The sequence below is a fragment of the Oncorhynchus gorbuscha genome, unplaced genomic scaffold (genome assembly GCF_021184085.1).
Source record: "Oncorhynchus gorbuscha isolate QuinsamMale2020 ecotype Even-year unplaced genomic scaffold, OgorEven_v1.0 Un_scaffold_541, whole genome shotgun sequence".
In the NCBI taxonomy this organism is placed as follows: domain Eukaryota; kingdom Metazoa; phylum Chordata; class Actinopteri; order Salmoniformes; family Salmonidae; genus Oncorhynchus; species Oncorhynchus gorbuscha.
This window is the reverse complement of record NW_025745368.1, coordinates 317,078-335,000: the sequence shown is the minus strand read 5'-3', so window position 1 is coordinate 335,000 and position 17,923 is coordinate 317,078. Positions and strand designations below refer to the sequence as shown.

Below are 17,923 nucleotides of genomic sequence, written 5' to 3'. Positions count from 1 at the left end.
AGTGACAGACACTGTCACCACCAGGACACATTCCACGGGATTAACATCAACATCTGGATCAACAAGGTGGCAGAAGGAGTGTGTGTGTGTGTGTGTGTGTGTGTGTGTGTGTGTGTGTGTGTGTGTGTGTGTGTGTGTGTGTGTGTGTGTGTGTGTGTGTGTGTGTGTGTGTGTGTGTGTGTGTGTGTGTGTGTGTGTAGGTAGGTGTGTAGGTGTGTGTGTGTGTGTCTAGGTAGGTGTGTGTGTAGGTGTGAAGGGGGTTACAGGCCAGTTGGTTCCCTGCGTCTCTTAACAAAGAAGTGCTAAGGGAGGCATCATGTCTCTGCTCCACAGCTAAACACCACTTCAAAACCTGTCCAACACATCCACCGTCTCGGTGGATACTCAACAGTCCCCCATCTACCCCCTGGTCAACGTTACTGTTTCGGTGGATACTCAACAGTCCCCCATCTACCCCCTGGTCAACGTTTTTACCGTCTCGGTGGATACTCAACAGTCCCCCATCTACCCCTGGTCAAGCGTTACTGTTTGGGTGGACAAAACTAGCCAAAGGTCAGCGTTCAACTGTGGTCCATTCCCATCTGACGTTACTGTTTCATTGGTGGATACTCAACAGTCCCCCATCTACCCCCTGGTCAACGTTAACGACCCTCAGCAGATTGGTGGATACTCAACAGTCCCCCATCTACCCCTGGTCAACGTTACCATCGGTGGATACTCAACAGTCCCCCATCTACCCCCTGGTCAACGTTAACGTCTCGGTGGATACTCAACAGTCCCCCATCTACCCCCTGGTCAACGTTAACGTCTCGGTGGATACTCAACAGTTCCCCATCTACCCCTGGTCAACGTTAACAAAGTGCTAAGGTGGATACAACAGTCCCCCATCTACCCCTGGTCAACGTTACCACTTCAAATACTCAACAGTCCCCCATCTACCCCCTGGTCAACGTTACTGTTTCGGTGGATACTCAACAGTCCCCCATCTACCCCTGGTCAACGTTACTGTTTCCATGGATACTCAACAGTCCCCCATCTACCCCTGGTCAATATAACCGCCGGAGGATACTCAACAGTTCCCCATCTACCCCTGGTCAACGTTACACAATACCACTGGGTGGATACTCAACAGTTCCCCATCTACCCCCTGGTCAACGTTAACGTCTCGGTGGATACTCAACAGTCCCCCATCTACCCCCTGGTCAACGTTAACCGTTACCACTTTGGTGGGTACTCAACAGTCCCCCATCTACCCCTGGTCAACGTTACCGTTACCGTTTGGGTGGATACTCAACAGTTCCCCATCTACCCCCTGGTCAACGTTACCGTTACCGTTTCGGTGGATACTCAACAGTCCCCCATCTACCCCCTGGTCAACGTCAACGTTTTGGAATGTTAGTCACCTTGGCAACTAGAGGAGCCCAATAAACAACCGTGTCTACCCACCCATCTGACCAATAGAGGAGCTCAGTGTTGGAAAGTCAATTTCACACCCAGTTAAAGGCCTACTATGTCATTAAACCAGCCTGTAAATACAACTAACCTTCTCATGTAGCGGTTATTATAACACAATACCACTGGGCTGTATGGGGTCAATATAACACAATACCACTGGGCTGTATGGGGTCAATATAACACAATACCACTGGGCTGTATGGGGTCAATATAACACAATACCACTGGGCTGTATGGGGTCAATATAACACAATACCACTGGGCTGTATGGGGTCAATATAACACAATACCACTGGGCTGTATGGGGTCAATATAACACAATACCACTGGGCTGTATGGGGTCAATATAACACAATACCACTGGGCTGTATGGGGTCAATATAACACAATACCACTGGGCTGTATGGGGTCAATATAACACAATACCACTGGGCTGTATGGGGTCAATATAACACAATACCACTGGGCTGTATGGGGTCAATATAACACAATACCACTGGGCTGTATGGGGTCAATATAACACAATACCACTGGGCTGTATGGGGTCAATATAACACAATACCACTGGGCTGTATGGGGTCAATATAACACAATACCACTGGGCTGTATGGGGTCAATATAACACAATACCACTGGGCTGTATGGGGTCAATATAACACAATACCACTGGGCTGTATGGGGTCAATATAACACAATACCACTGGGCTGTATGGGGTCAATATAACACAATACCACTGGGCTGTATGGGGTCAATATAACACAATACCACTGGGCTGTATGGGGTCAATATAACACAATACCACTGGGCTGTATGGGGTCAATATAACACAATACCACTGGGCTGTATGGGGTCAATATAACACAATACCACTGGGCTGTATGGGGTCAATATAACACAATACCACTGGGCTGTATGGGGTCAATATAACACAATACCACTGGGCTGTATGGGGTCAATATAACACAATACCACTGGGCTGTATGGGGTCAATATAACACAATACCACTGGGCTGTATGGGGTCAATATAACACAATACCACTGGGCTGTATGGGGTCAATATAACACAATACCACTGGGCTGTATGGGGTCAATATAACACAATACCACTGGGCTGTATGGGGTCAATATAACACAATACCACTGGGCTGTATGGGGTCAATATAACACAATACCACTGGGCTGTATGGGGTCAATATAACACAATACCACTGGGCTGTATGGGGTCAATATAACACAATACCACTGGGCTGTATGGGGTCAATATAACACAATACCACTGGGCTGTATGGGGTCAATATAACACAATACCACTGGGCTGTATGGGGTCAATATAACACAATACCACTGGGCTGTATGGGGTCAATATAACACAATACCACTGGGCTGTATGGGGTCAATATAACACAATACCACTGGGCTGTATGGGGTCAATATAACACAATACCACTGGGCTGTATGGGGTCAATATAACACAATACCACTGGGCTGTATGGGGTCATTATAACACAATACCTCTGGCTGTATGGGGTCAATATAACACAATACCACTGGGCTGTATGGGGTCAATATAACACAATACCACTGGGCTGTATGGGGTCAATATAACACAATACCACTGGGCTGTATGGGGTCAATATAACAATACCACTGGGCTGTATGGGGTCAATATAACACAATACCACTGGGCTGTATGGGGTCAATATAACACAATACCACTGGGCTGTATGGGGTCAATATAACACAATACCACTGGGCTGTATGGGGTCAATATAACACAATACCACTGGGCTGTATGGGGTCAATATAACACAATACCACTGGGCTGTATGGGGTCATTATAACACAATACCACTGGGCTGTATGGGGTCATTATAACACAATACCACTGGGCTGTATGGGGTCAATATAACACAATACCACTGGCTGTATGGGGTCAATATAACACAATACCACTGGGCTGTATGGGGTCAATATAACACAATACCACTGGGCTGTATGGGGTCAATATAACACAATACCACTGGCTGTATGGGGTCAATATAACACAATACCACTGGGCTGTATGGGGTCAATATAACACACCACCACAATACCACTGGGCTGTATGGGGTCAATATAACACAATACCACTGGGCTGTATGGGGTCAATATAACCCAATACCACTGGGCTGTATGGGGTCATTATAACACAATACCTCTGGCTGTATGGGGTCAATATAACACAATACCTCTGGCTGTATGGGGTCATTATAACACAATACCTCTGGCTGTATGGGGTCAATATAACACAATACCTCTGGCTGTATGGGGTCATTATAACACAATACCTCTGGCTGTATGGGGTCAATATAACACAATACCTCTGGCTGTATGGGGTCAATATAACACAATACCTCTGGCTGTATGGGGTCAATATAACACAACAGGTTAGTAATGGAGATCCATCTCCTTTATAAACGTCTCATAAATTCATTCAATGTCATGATCCTTTATTTATCCCCAACTGAAGTAAGACACCCCCTCTACAGACCAGACAGACACCCCCTCTACAGACCAGACAGACACCCCCTCTACAGACCAGACAGACACCCCCTCTACAGACCAGACAGACACCCCCTCTACAGACCAGACAGACACCCCCCCCCCTCTCTACAGACCAGACAGACACCCCCCCTCTACAGACCAGACAGACACCCCCTCTACAGACCAGACAGACACCCCCTCTACAGACCAGACAGACACCCCCTCTACAGACCAGACAGACACCCCCTCTACAGACCAGACAGACACCACCCCTACAGACCAGACAGACAGACAGACCACCAGACCCCAGACACCCCCTACAGACCAGACAGACACCACCCCTACAGACCAGACAGACACCACCCCTACAGACCAGACAGACAGACACCACCCCTACAGACCAGACAGACAGACCAGACAGACACCACCCCTACAGACCAGACAGACAGACCAGACAGACACCCCCCTACAGACCAGACAGACACCACCCCTACAGACCAGACAGACACCACCCCTGCAGACCAGACAGACACCACCCCTACAGACCAGACAGACACCACCCCTACAGACCAGACAGACACCCCCCTACAGACCAGACAGACACCACCTCTACAGACCAGACAGACAGACACCACCCCTACAGACCAGACAGACACCACCCCTACAGACCAGACAGACACCACCCCTACAGACCAGACAGACACCACCCCTACAGACCAGACAGACACCACCCCTACAGACCAGACAGACACCCCCCCTACAGACCAGACAGACTTAGCGCGCAGACACCACCTCTACAGACCAGACATACACCACCTCTACAGTCCAGACAGACACCACCCCTACAGACCAGACAGACACCCCCTCTACAGACCAGACAGACACCACCCCTACAGACCAGACAGACACCCCCTCTACAGACCAGACAGACACCCCCTCTACAGACCAGACATACACCACCTCTACAGTCCAGACAGACACCACCCCTACAGACCAGACAGACACCCCCTCTACAGACCAGACAGACACCACCTCTACAGACCAGACAGACTTACCGCGCTGGCGTCGACATCACTGTGCACCGCCACTGTTTTGATACCCATCTTCTTACATGTTTTCATCACCTGCCAGAGGCAATGAAGAAGACGTGTGATCAGCTTTTATTCAACACATCAATAATAATAATAATAGTCTATAATGTTTACTAGGTGCTATAGACCTGCTATAGGCGCAGTAGAGAGATGAGACACGGTGTAGCTTAGGAGGGCTTTCATCCTGTCTCTGTCTTAGTTAACACACAGTCTTACCCTGCAGGCGATCTCTCCTCTGTTTGCAATGAGGATCTTATCAAAGGTCTAGTAGGGTGAAAGGGAAGAAAGAGATTAGTTTGGGAACTCATTGACACAACAAATCATTTGCTCCTGTGTGTGTGTGTGTGTGTGTGTGTGTGTGTGTGTGTGTGTGTGTGTGTGTGTGTGTGTGTGTGTGTGTGTGTGTGTGTGTGTGTGTGTACCAGTAAACACATAGAAACACAGTAAGTGAAAGCGTCTGGTTCTGTCAGTCTTTCCGTTCCTCTGGTCTGAACACCTTATTAAATGAAACGTCTTTCCTCTGTCCCCTCACACACACACACACACACACACACACCTCAACCCCCTGCCTGTCCTACTGCTAAACACTATGGCCAGAGGCAAGGTTGGCGGTTTGAAGATGAAAGGACAAAGCTATGAGGATGTGACATGTTGTTTATATTGGGGATGGAGGGAAATGAAGGTTTCCCCTTGTAACATTTAGAGAGAAAAGATAATACTCTGCTAGCAACAAATAAAATACATTCTGTGTTACTCAGGTTCATGTTGACAAACCTCCACAAGTCATGACAAAGTACTGTTTTTAAATCAGAGGTCTGTCAACACAAAGTACTGTTTTTAAATCAGAGGTCTGTCAACACAAAGTACTGTTTTTAAATCAGAGGTCTGTCAACACAAAGTACTGTTTTTAAATCAGAGGTCTGTCAACACAAAGTACTGTTTTTAAATCAGAGGTCTGTCAACACAAAGTACTGTTTTTAAATCAGAGGTCTGTCAACACAAAGTACTGTTTTTAAATCAGAGGTCTGTCAACACAAAGTACTGTTTTTAAATCAGAGGTCTGTCAACACAAAGTACTGTTTTTAAATCAGAGGTCTGTCAACACAAAGTACTGTTTTTAAATCAGAGGTCTGTCAACACAAAGTACTGTTTTTAAATCAGAGGTCTGTCAACACAAAGTACTGTTTTTAAATCAGAGGTCTGTCAACACAAAGTACTGTTTTTAAATCAGAGGTCTGTCAACACAAAGTACTGTTTTTAAATCAGAGGTCTGTCAACACAAAGTACTGTTTTTAAATCAGAGGTCTGTCAACACAAAGTACTGTTTTTAAATCAGAGGTCTGTCAACACAAAGTACTGTTTTTAAATCAGAGGTCTGTCAACACAAAGTACTGTTTTTAAATCAGAGGTCTGTCAACACAAAGTACTGTTTTTAATCAGAGGTCTGTCAACACAAAGTACTGTTTTTAATCAGAGGTCTGTCAACACAAAGTACTGCATTTAATTTCAATACAGAACTTATCCTTCCTGGCATCATGTGACAACCCTGCACCCAGTGAGCCATACAGCCATAGCTACTCCTATCCTTCCTGGCATCATGTGACAACCCTGCACCCAGTGAGCCAGCCATACAACCCTACCCAGTCCATATCCTTCCTTCCTGGCATCATGTGACAACCCTGCACCCAGTGAGCCATACTACTCCTATCCTTCCTGGCATCATGTGACAACCCTGCACCCAGTGAGCCATACTACTCCTATCCTTCCTGGCATCATGTGACAACCCTGCACCCAGTGAGCCATACTACTCCTATCCTTCCTGGCATCATGTGACAACCCTGCACCCAGTGAGCCATACTACTCCTATCCTTCCTGGCATCATGGCATGACAACCCTGCACCCAGTGAGCCATATCATACAACCCTGCCTATCCTTCCTGGCATCATGTGACAACCCTGCACCCAGTGAGCCATACTACTCCTATCCTTCCTGGCATCATGTGACAACCCTGCACCCAGTGAGCCATACTACTCCTATCCTTCCTGGCATCATGTGACAACCCTGCACCCAGTGAGCCATACTACTCCTATCCTTCCTGGCATCATGTGACAACCCTGCACCCAGTGAGCCATACTACTCCTATCCTTCCTGGCATCATGTGACAACCCTGCACCCAGTGAGCCATACTACTCCTATCCTTCCTGGCATCATGTGACAACCCTGCACCCAGTGAGCCATACTACTCCTATCCTTCCTGGCATCATGTGACAACCCTGCACCCAGTGAGCCATACTACTCCTATCCTTCCTGGCATCATGTGACAACCCTGCACCCAGTGAGCCATACTACTCCTATCCTTCCTGGCATCATGTGACAACCCTGCACCCAGTGAGCCATACTACTCCTATCCTTCCTTGTATCATATGACAACCCTGCACCCAGTGAGCCATACTACTCCTATCCTTCCTGGCATCATGTGACAACCCTGCACCCAGTGAGCCATACTACTCCTATCCTTCCTGGCATCATGTGACAACCCTGCACCCAGTGAGCCATACTACTCCTATCCTTCCTGGCATCATGTGACAACCCTGCACCCAGTGAGCCATACTACTCCTATCCTTCCTGGCATCATACTCCTATCCTTCCTGACATCATTGACAACCCTGCACCCAGTCCATACTTCCTATCCTTCCTGGCATCATGACAACCCTGCACCCAGTGAGCCATACTACTCCATCCTTCCTGGCATCATGTGACAACCCTGCACCCAGTGAGCCATACTACTCCTATCCTTCCTGGCATCATGTGACAACCCTGCACCCAGTCAGCCATACTACTCCTATCCTTCCTGGCATCATGTGACAACCCTGCACCCAGTGAGCCATACTTCCTGGCATCATGTGACAACCCTATCCTTCCTGGCATCATGTGACAACCCTGCACCCAGTGAGCCATACTACTCCTATCCTTCCTGGCATCATGTGACAACCCTGCACCCAGTGAGCCATACTACTCCTATCCTTCCTGGCATCATGTGACAACCCTGCACCCAGTCAGCCATACTACTCCTATCCTTCCTGGCATCATGTGACAACCCTGCACCCAGTGAGCCATACTACTCCTATCCTTCCTGGCATCATGTGACAACCCTGCACCCAGTCAGCCATACTACTCCTATCCTTCCTGGCATCATGTGACAACCCTGCACCCAGTCAGCCATACTACTCCTATCCTTCCTGGCATCATGTGACAACCCTGCACCCAGTGAGCCATACTACTCCTATCCTTCCTGGCATCATGTGACAACCCTGCACCCAGTGAGCCATACTACTCCTATCCTTCCTGGCATCATGTGACAACCCTGCACCCAGTGAGCCATACTACCTTCCTGGCATCATATCCTTCCTATCCTTCCTGTATCATGTGACAACCCTGCACCCAGTGAGCCATACTACTCCTATCCTTCCTGGCATCATGTGACAACCCTGCACCCAGTGAGCCATACTACTCCTATCCTTCCTGGCATCATGTGACAACCCTGCACCCAGTGAGCCATACTACTCCTATCCTTCCTGGCATCATGTGACAACCCTGCACCCAGTGAGCCATACTACCTGGCATCTATCCTTCCTGAGCATCATGTGACAACCCTGCACCCAGTCAGCCATACTACTCCTATCCTTCCTGGCATCATGTGACAACCCTGCACCCAGTCAGCCATACTACTCCTATCCTTCCTGGCATCATGTGACAACCCTGCACCCAGTGAGCCATACTACTCCTATCCTTCCTGGCATCATGTGACAACCCTGCACCCAGTGAGCCATACTACTCCTATCCTTCCTTGTATCATATGACAACCCTGCACCCAGTGAGCCATACTACTCCTATCCTTCCTGGCATCATGTGACAACCCTGCACCCAGTGAGCCATACTACTCCTATCCTTCCTGGCATCATGTGACAACCCTGCACCCAGTGAGCCATACTACTCCTATCCTTCCTGGCATCATGTGACAACCCTGCACCCAGTGAGCCATACTTCCTGACTCCTATCCTTCCTGGCATCATGTGACAACCCTGCCCCACCCAGTCATGCAACCCTGCACCCAGTAGCCATACTACTCCTATCCTTCCTGGCATCATGTGACAACCCTGCACCCAGTCAGCCATACTACTCCTATCCTTCCTGGCATCATGTGGCACAACCCTGCACCCAGTGAGCCATACTACTCCTATCCTTCCTGGCATCATGTGACAACCCTGCACCCAGTGAGCCATACTACTCCTATCTTCCTGGCATCCTTCCTGGCATCTACTCCTATCCTTCCTGTGTGCACCCAGTGAGCCACCCTATCCCCAGTTCCTGGCATCATGTGACAACCCTCCCCAGTCAGCCATACTACTCCTATCCTTCCTGGCATCATGTGACAACCCTGCACCCAGTCAGCCATACTACTCCTATCCTTCCTGGCATCATGTGACAACCCTGCACCCAGTGAGCCATACTACTCCTATCCTTCCTGGCATCATGTGACAACCCTGCACCCAGTGAGCCATACTACTCCTATCCTTCCTGGCATCATGTGATAACCCTGCACCCAGTCAGCCATACTACTCCTATCCAATGTTCCCTCTATACTGCACCTCCTCCAGACGCTGACGCAAGAGACTGAACGTCAGAGTTCACCCCATTAGTTTGCACTACAGGGCCTTCGGAAAGTATTCAGACCCCTTGACTTTTTCCACATGTTGTTACTTATTCTAAAATGGTTTAAATAAGATTTAGCATCTACACGCATTGCCCCATAATGAAACAGCAAAAACGTTTTTTTTTATGTTTGCAAATGTATAAAAATTTAAAATAAAAAAATAGCTTAGTAGTATTCAGATCCTTCGTTATGAGACTCGACATTGAGCTCAGGTGCATCCATTGATCATCCTTCAGATGTTTCTACAACTTGATTGGAGTCCACCTGGGGTAAATTCAATTGGTTAGACATGATTTGGAAAGGCACACACCCGTCTAGATAAGGTCCCACAGTTGACAGTGCATGTCAGAGCAAAAACCATTGTGTCGAGGCACAGATCTGGGGAAGGGTATCAAAACATTCTTGCAGCAATTAAGGTCCCCAAGAACATAGTGGCCTCCATCATTCTTAGCCTCCATCATAGATCTGGCCACCAGGCCAAACTGATCAATCAGGGAAGAAGGGCCTTGGTCAGGGGAGGTGACCAAGAACCCGATGGTCACTCTGACAGAGCTCCAGAGATCCTCTGTGGAGATGGGAGAACCTTCTGGAAGGACAACAATCTTTGCAGCACTCCACCAATCAGGCCTTTATGGTAGAGTGGCCAGACAGAAGCTACTCCTCAGTAAAAGGCACATGACAGCTCGCATGGAGTTTGTCAAAAGGTACCTAAAGACTTTCAGACCATGAGAAACAAGATTCTCTGGTCTGATGAAACCAAGATTGAAGTCTTTGGCCTGAATGTCAAGCATCACTTCTGGAGGAAACCTGGCACCATCCCTACGGTGAAGCATGGAGGTGGCAGCATCATGCTTTGGGGATGTTTTTCAGTGGCATGGACTGAGAGATTCTTCAAATAGCCACTTTTTGCCTCAATGACAATACCACCCATACCTTATAACAACACAACTAACTGGCTCAAACGGATTAAGGAAAGAAATTCCACAAATGAACTTTTAAGAAGGCAAACCTGTTCATTGAAATGCATTCCAGGTGACTACCTTGTGAATCTGGTTGAGAGAATGCCAAGACTGTACAAAGCTGTCATCAAGGCAAAGCCATACTTTGGAGAATCTGGCTACTTTGAAGAATCTCAAATATAAAATATATTTAGATTTGTTTATCACTTTTTTTGGTTACTATATGATTCCACATGTGTTATTTCATAGTTTTGATGTCTTCAATATTATTCTACAATGTAGAAAATAGTAAAAAGAAAAACCCTTGAATGAGGCAGTGTTGTACAACTTTTGACCAGTAGTGTATGTAAATGTTATTTCAGTTTTGTATACATTTTTTAAATTAGAAAGACAAATTCTACTGTTTTTGCTTTGTCATTATGGGGTATTGTGTGTATATTGATGGAGGGGGGGGGGTGATTTAATCCATTTAGAATATGGTTGTAATGTAACAAAATGTGGAAAAAGTCAAGGGGTCTCAATACTTTCCGAAGGAAAAAGTTTTTTTTCTGTGATCGAATCAACATTATATCAGCCCCTTTTCAACGCAACAAGCCAAAACAAATCTAGCTTTGCAAGATTGAGTCTGTGATGTTGTAGGCAGAGCTGGAGCACAACGGAGTAGAATTCTATTGGCCCACGAGTTGTCTTTCAATACCCTGTAGGATATATATCAAAAGCTATTTGCACGTTTAAATGTTATGGGATTTGCTCCATTGGTTTTGTCGGTAGGCCTACATTATGCTCCAATAGCCTGTCTGTCTAAAACTGTAAGGGTTCAGCCTCTGTTCACTGTAAACTCTCGCTGGACGTTGCACAACATTCTCACAACATTCAACTCACAAGACCTGAAATGTGCTCTGTGCTCAGTGCTCAGTGACCCCCCCACACAAAAAAAAAATTGAAATTGGGGAACATTGGTCCTAGCCTTCCCTGCATCCTTGTGACAGCCCTGCACCCTGTGAATCATATGTTACCTTCTCATTGGAATCATAAACAGTGGAGTACTGGACTCGACTGGCCGCCACACAGCATCTGGACTGGAAAGAGGCATGCTGCAGGGAAACATTTCAGAAACATGAACGTTATAGTACCACACACAAACATCAGAAACACCACTCTTCGCTATTCTTTATAATGGACACATGCCGAACATCACAAAGAGGTGAAGGTTAAACGTGATGGCAGCTGTGTTGTTTCTATTACACCAACAGCGCCCAGTATTGCTGAGCTGGAACGAAGGCATATCCCGATATACCATTGCTGTTCAGGTCACAACGTTACATTCAAGGACAGTTTTTCGTTCAAAGACAGTTACATTCAGTCACGTGGTGAAGGTTCAACCAGTTCAGGATTGTATTATATAGTGTAACAACGTATTAGCAAGATGCTAACGGGTTGGACGCTTTGACATTGACAGAGGAGGAACGGACGAAGCTGTACATTCTCTAATACGAGTAACTTAAACATTTATACCGCGAAATTAAACATTTACAATGTCAGATAGAGTAGAGAATGCTTACATCTTACAAACTTCAAAAGAAGAGAGACGGCTTGAGAGAAGGTGTGTGAGTGACAGACAGACTTGCTCGCTTGGCAGGCTAGCGAACAGATGTCCGATTGTGTGGTGCTAGAAACTTGCATTTAAAAAGCATAGATTTTGTCGGCTGTTTAGGTTTTGCAAGAGCTCTTCATGAATTTCAAATAACTAGCTGCAAGATTAAGTTTACAATAACTGACAGCTCACCTTAGCAACAAGCAAAACTCTTCGCAGGGTTGAAGTGATCATGTACGCCGCCATGTCTGTCCGGGTGAGGGGAGCGTAGTAATGACGTATGACAGGGGAGTGTGCTCCGTCTTCCAATCAAATCGAGTAACCTGACGTAGAAGGACGTACGTAGAAGTACGTACGTAGAAGGACGTCGGTAGAGCTTGAGAGGTTTGAATGTATTTAGATTGAATGGACCATGCAGTAACCTGCTTTTATAATGCAAAGCCTCGTCTTAACTTATTTGTCCGTCTGTTTTCTCACCTTCTCGTCTGTTTTCCTACCTTTTCAAATGATATGAACAACAATGATGTTGAATATTATCAACATAGTAGGCATTTCCAGTGACATTTGGAAATTGTGGACTTTTACAGAGATAAGCCTAGAAGAAATCCATTAGTCCCATATTTTCATAATGTAATTGTAGTGTCATACAGTATAATACAGTCATGTACAATATCAATGTATCTTCATTATTCTCTGGAAATGGGGAAGAAATCTATAAAAACTGAAATGATGGAATTAGGTCTATATCTGGGTTTATGTAGGTTAGCCTGTAGACTTCTTTCCCCTCGTTTACCGTTCTTTCCTGTTGTATCGTCTCTCCTTATTGTCCACTGCAATGACAGGAATCAAATCAGAACACAGCAGGCCGTGTAAACTCCAACCTGTAAGAAATGACTGGCGCGGTGTTAAAATACTATTTGCGATGTAATATTGAGTGTCAGGTACACGGTGTGTTAGCGTGGGTATTCAGACACCGCTCCAGACTGTTATCCTCGCTGATTATTACTCGTGTAAAATAGTCATGTACAACAACAAAAAATTAAATGGTCGAATTAATAAACTAAAGGGGTCTCATTTCAATGACCTTTTTTTTTAAACGAACAAACATGAAATAACAAAACAAGTTGTATTTCTCATAAACAATAGTTTGGTGGCGATCAATCCAAGTTGTATTTCTCATAAACAATAGTTTGGTGGCGATCAATCCAAGTTGTCCAGCCATATGAAGGATCAGGTCATCCCTTCTCCACAGAAATAATCCATCATTGAATTGATGATTCTGAACAATAGACGCATGATAATTTATGCATAAATGTAATTTATTATCTTACATATCAGTAGGGTACATATACTGTAGGTGCAGGGAGCGTTCAAACGGAACGTTCTTTTAATGCAAAACATTTACAGAGACACGAATTTAAAAAGGAATTAAGACAGGCATGTTAAACATCAGATTCATTTTACTAACACGTCTGTTAACATAATAGACTTACAGAAAAACAACACAGCAACTTTCTTTTTTTATATAAATTATGTCTCAACTGGGCATCTCAAGAGGTCGTTCATGGAGGAGAACGCATATTCAACCTGTTCAACTTCAACAAAAACTTGTTTTCTATTTTTTTTTTAAATGTGCACAATTAAACAAAGGTTAACTTTGGCACTTATTTAAAATACTTTTAAATATTTCATGTTCAGTCTCAAACTCCCCATCAACTATAAAAATAACCGATCTCAAAATGACAACGAAAGACTGATAATTAAACAACCATCGAAAGAAAAATAACGTTTGTTTTTTACATAAGACATTTTCTTCTTTGGCTTCCAATGTTTTAGTGCAACGTTCTTGATTCATATTTCAACCGCGCGTAAAGCGTCCATTTAGGCCAGTCAGATGCTCATTGTATTTGTTGCCTGTTTTTCCTTCATTTTTTTGCCGTCGTTTTCCCGTTAGTCTTGAGTGTGGTCCTCAGACATACCACTCACTGAAGTTGGACGAGAGGTTGCTGTGTCCGCTACCGAGGACCACAGAGTCCGGGGACATGGTGCTCTGGGTCTCCGAGGCAGGGGACACTAAACTCGGGGGCGTCGAGGACTCATACCCGCTGCTGGCTCCGGGAGAAGTGTCTGCTACTGACAAAGAATCATGCACCTAAAATAAATAAACACAAATCTGTCAAAAAACACTCCCTCAAAGATGACCACAATTTCGGCACAAAAGTCCCCACAATTTTGTCACAGAACAAAGTTGTCCAGGAGAAGTATATTTTGGCAAAGAGAGAAAACGGACCTTCATATGTTTTCTCAGGGAGCTGGGGTGTGTGTAGGACTTGACACACTTCTTGCACAGATAGGGCTTGTCAGACGTGTGAACGTGCAGGTGTTTCTTGCGGTCACTGCTGTTGGCGAAGCGTCTGTCGCAGCCGAAGAAATCACACATGAACGGTTTCTCCCCTGGAGGAGAACAGAATGAGGGGATTCGTTTAAATGGGTTTGTTGGTTTAAATACAGTCACCGTTGTTTTCAAATATCTGATACGATTTAGTTATAGACCCCGCCGATAAAACCCAAAGCACATCAACAAATAAAAACATGGAGAGTTATGAATCCTTTTGAAGGACACCGGCCTGGGGACACCGGCCTGGGGACACCAGCCTGGGGACACCGGCCTGGGGACACCGGCCTGGGGACACCAGCCTGGGGACACTTACCTATACACTCTCTAAAGAACCTCACTTCATACAAAACTCAAATCAGATATCTGAAACTGACGTTTATATCCATGACATATTCAACCTGCAGACATCAAATCAAAATTAAATCAAACTTTATTTGTCACATACAACAAGTGTAGACTTTACCGTGAAATGCTTAATTACAAGCCCTTAATAACCAACAGTGCAGTTCAAGAGGTAAAAATATATTTACCAAATAAACTAAAGTAAAAAAATATATAAAAAGTAACACAACATAACAATAATGAGGCTATATTTCGTTTTAAATTACCTGTGTGAGTTCTCTTGTGTATCTTCAAGTTCTCAGAGCGCGCAAAGACCTTGCTGCACGCGGGGAACGGACACGCGAAAGGCTTCTCTCCAGTGTGCACCCGAATATGATTCACCAGCTTGTATTTGGCCTTGAACGATTTGTTCTCGCGCGGGCACTCTTCCCAGAAGCAGGTGTGGCTACTCTGCTCGGGCCCACCGACGTGCTCCACGGAGACGTGCGTAACCAACTCGTGCATGGTGCCGTAGGTCTTGCCACAGCACCGGCTCGCCCCGCCGGGCTGGTCCGGGTCTATCCACTTGCAGATCAACTCTTGTTTGATGCACTGCTGCCGCATGAAGCGGAAGAACGCGGCTGGGTGATGATGGTGGTGAGCTGACATGCCCATGTTGTGACCCATGGCCCCATATTGGCCGTAAGGATCGCCCCTTGGACCGGAAACATGGTGATACTGGTCCGCTCTCCCGAATACCTCCCCTGGTAGTCCCAGCACGTTAGCAGAGCCATGGTGCTGGTCGTGCATCCCGGGAAAGAGGAGGTGTCCATGCCCGTGGCCCTGGCCCTCTACGTGTGAGTGATGGAGAGACCCAGCCATAGTCCTGAGGAGAGAGTGCTGATCGCTGGCAGGGGAAGAGTCTCCGAATCCCCGGTTACGCAGGATAAAGTCCCGTGAGGAGTTGGCGTAGGATGGGCCATACCCGAGTCCCTGGCTGGCGATGTGGACCGACTCCATAAAGCTGGGGTCTCTCTCCTGCATATCGACTGGTGAATGCGCGGAGTGGTGCCTTTGGAACGCGCTCGCACTGACCCCTGAGCCTGATTGCTGGTGACCTCCCTCCAACAGCATCACAGCACGAGCCTGGGAATGGAACGATGCGCAAAGTAAATACGTGAACTGTAGGCGTGCGCGTGCGTAGAAAGCGGTTGAAGAAGTGTCCAAAAGCTCCAAATAAAAATGTTTCTTTCTCAAATGAGGACTCAATATCTTGCCGCAAAACACATTTCAGATAATTCCTCAGCACCCCAAGGAGAAAAAACTTCCTCAAACTGTGAATGAATAGTTTTGCAGAAGTCTCAACGGGAATGTGCCATGTAATTTACCCGGGAATGAATAAAGGTATTGTGGTAAATGTTCAGAATGCTGTTTGTAAGTATGACTGTTCACTACAACGTGAAAATGCTTATCCCGGGGTCTTCAAAGGGCACTTTACCTCCCCTTTTTACAGAACACCGGGTGTCCACCAAACGCACTCTAATTGGCCACTGCAGATCATCCCGATCCCAGCCATTCCACCAATTACAGGCAAGCGTCTCATGACTAATCGATGTTTGCTCCGCCCATGTTTTATTACTCTGGAAAGTCTTAACGGGAAAATTACAAATGTTAGGTGAAATCCTGAAAGTGAAACCAGTTGCTTGAATGCTGAATAGTGATGGAGGGAAAAAATACATTAAGTTGTGTGGAAAGTATATATTTTCACTCACACAACACACACACGAGCGTTTAATAATAGATTTTGTAAGCTTTTGTCATGTTATGTCAGATCAAAGCTAACATCTGTTTTAACTGATGCACCTCAGCCATACAATTTCATTAGGCCTAAATAAACCTCCCCAAGGAGATTTATGTTTAAAGTGAATAAAATGGATTTACAGCAAGGAGAAGAATGACCCCCCCCCCCTCCAAAAAAAAAGTTCCGTTGCTCCATGGTTACAGTTACGCACGGCCCTACCTCTTTTGTCCCGCTGGAAACACCACAGGAGTGAGTCGAGTTCAAAGGCAGCCCTGCAGCTCTGGGGTTGGAGGGAAAAAACAACCTTTCAGTCTGAGAGAATGAAGTGTCTCTGTGGAACCATAAAACATCAACCCTGTCCTGTTAGAGGCGCAGAGGAAGATACAACAAAACAGCTATAGGACCAAAATACAATTGCAAATGTTTGAAATCCGATTCCAAATTATTAGCAGAATCTTCAAGACTTTTCATTTAGGAACATCCCATGTTCCTTACTATCCACTGAATGTGTCAAACCATATATAGAATGAAAAGTGGATATTCTGCAAACGAAATATTTGATATTCTATTGCCAATTCAATTATGTGACAAATGCCCAAGGAAAAGTTTAATTTATTACAATTCCACGTTTTACATTTAGTAAATATATGGATGTGGCCACAACTATCAAATTATTTAGATAGAAAGGACATAGTTTATAACAAAATCAAACGTGGCAAAAGAAAACAACGTTTATTTTTGCTAATCGGGGGAGGAAAAAAACCATCAACCAACATGGATTAAATTTGAAGTAAATCTGTCTTCTCGTGATAGGCTATAGAGGGCATTGACATTATGCATATGTGGTCCCAGCCTATAGATGCCACAGATGTTCACTTGGCGAGCGTCCTCGTGCTTACCACTGGGGGGCGCATCTCAATAATTCCGAGTATATTCTCATCTCCTTTCCTTCGAATTCACTGATCTGAAAAGACTGGAGTGAGGAAATAAATCACCTTCATCCGCCATATTGCTTTCTTCTGTTTGTCAAATCAGTGCCGCCTGAGCTGAAGGAATAGGTGATGA

General features: G+C 45.7%; 2 protein-coding genes across 2 annotated transcripts in view; both read right to left on the bottom strand.

Annotated features, from left to right (window-relative positions):
- The window catches only part of LOC124018531 (propionyl-CoA carboxylase alpha chain, mitochondrial-like), a 32,612-nt gene extending 19,951 nt beyond the window's left edge, over window positions 1-12,661 (bottom strand). Inside the window, exons 1-4 of the mRNA XM_046333864.1 lie at window positions 12,531-12,661; window positions 11,761-11,838; window positions 5,288-5,335; window positions 5,036-5,104 (exon numbers count right to left, since the gene is read on the bottom strand). Of these exons, the coding sequence (XP_046189820.1) occupies window positions 5,036-5,104; window positions 5,288-5,335; window positions 11,761-11,838; window positions 12,531-12,584 (249 nt within the window). The 5' untranslated portion in view covers window positions 12,585-12,661. The remainder of the gene's footprint in view (window positions 1-5,035; window positions 5,105-5,287; window positions 5,336-11,760; window positions 11,839-12,530) is intronic.
- A 977-nt stretch (window positions 12,662-13,638) lies between these two features.
- LOC124018539 (zinc finger protein ZIC 2-like) lies at window positions 13,639-17,035 on the bottom strand. The gene is made up of 3 exons (XM_046333871.1): window positions 15,345-17,035; window positions 14,629-14,792; window positions 13,639-14,490 (listed from the first exon to the last, which is right to left on the bottom strand). The coding sequence occupies exons 1-3, from the start codon at window positions 16,189-16,191 to the stop codon at window positions 14,308-14,310; spliced, it is 1,194 nt and encodes a 397-aa protein (XP_046189827.1). The 5' UTR covers window positions 16,192-17,035; the 3' UTR covers window positions 13,639-14,307.
- Window positions 17,036-17,923: the final 888 nt, after the last annotated feature.

Bases quoted from the DNA above. Each gene is read 5' to 3' on its own strand.
- LOC124018539 (XM_046333871.1), bottom strand. From the start codon at position 16,191: ATGCTGTTGGAGGGAGGTCACCAGCAATCAGGCTCAGGGGTCAGTGCG. The intron at 14,793-15,344 runs GTAATTTAAAAC...GTTCTCCTCCAG, and splicing joins ACACAAGAGAACTCACACAG to GGGAGAAACCGTTCATGTGT. The intron at 14,491-14,628 runs GTCCGTTTTCTC...TATTTATTTTAG, and splicing joins CCCTGAGAAAACATATGAAG to GTGCATGATTCTTTGTCAGT.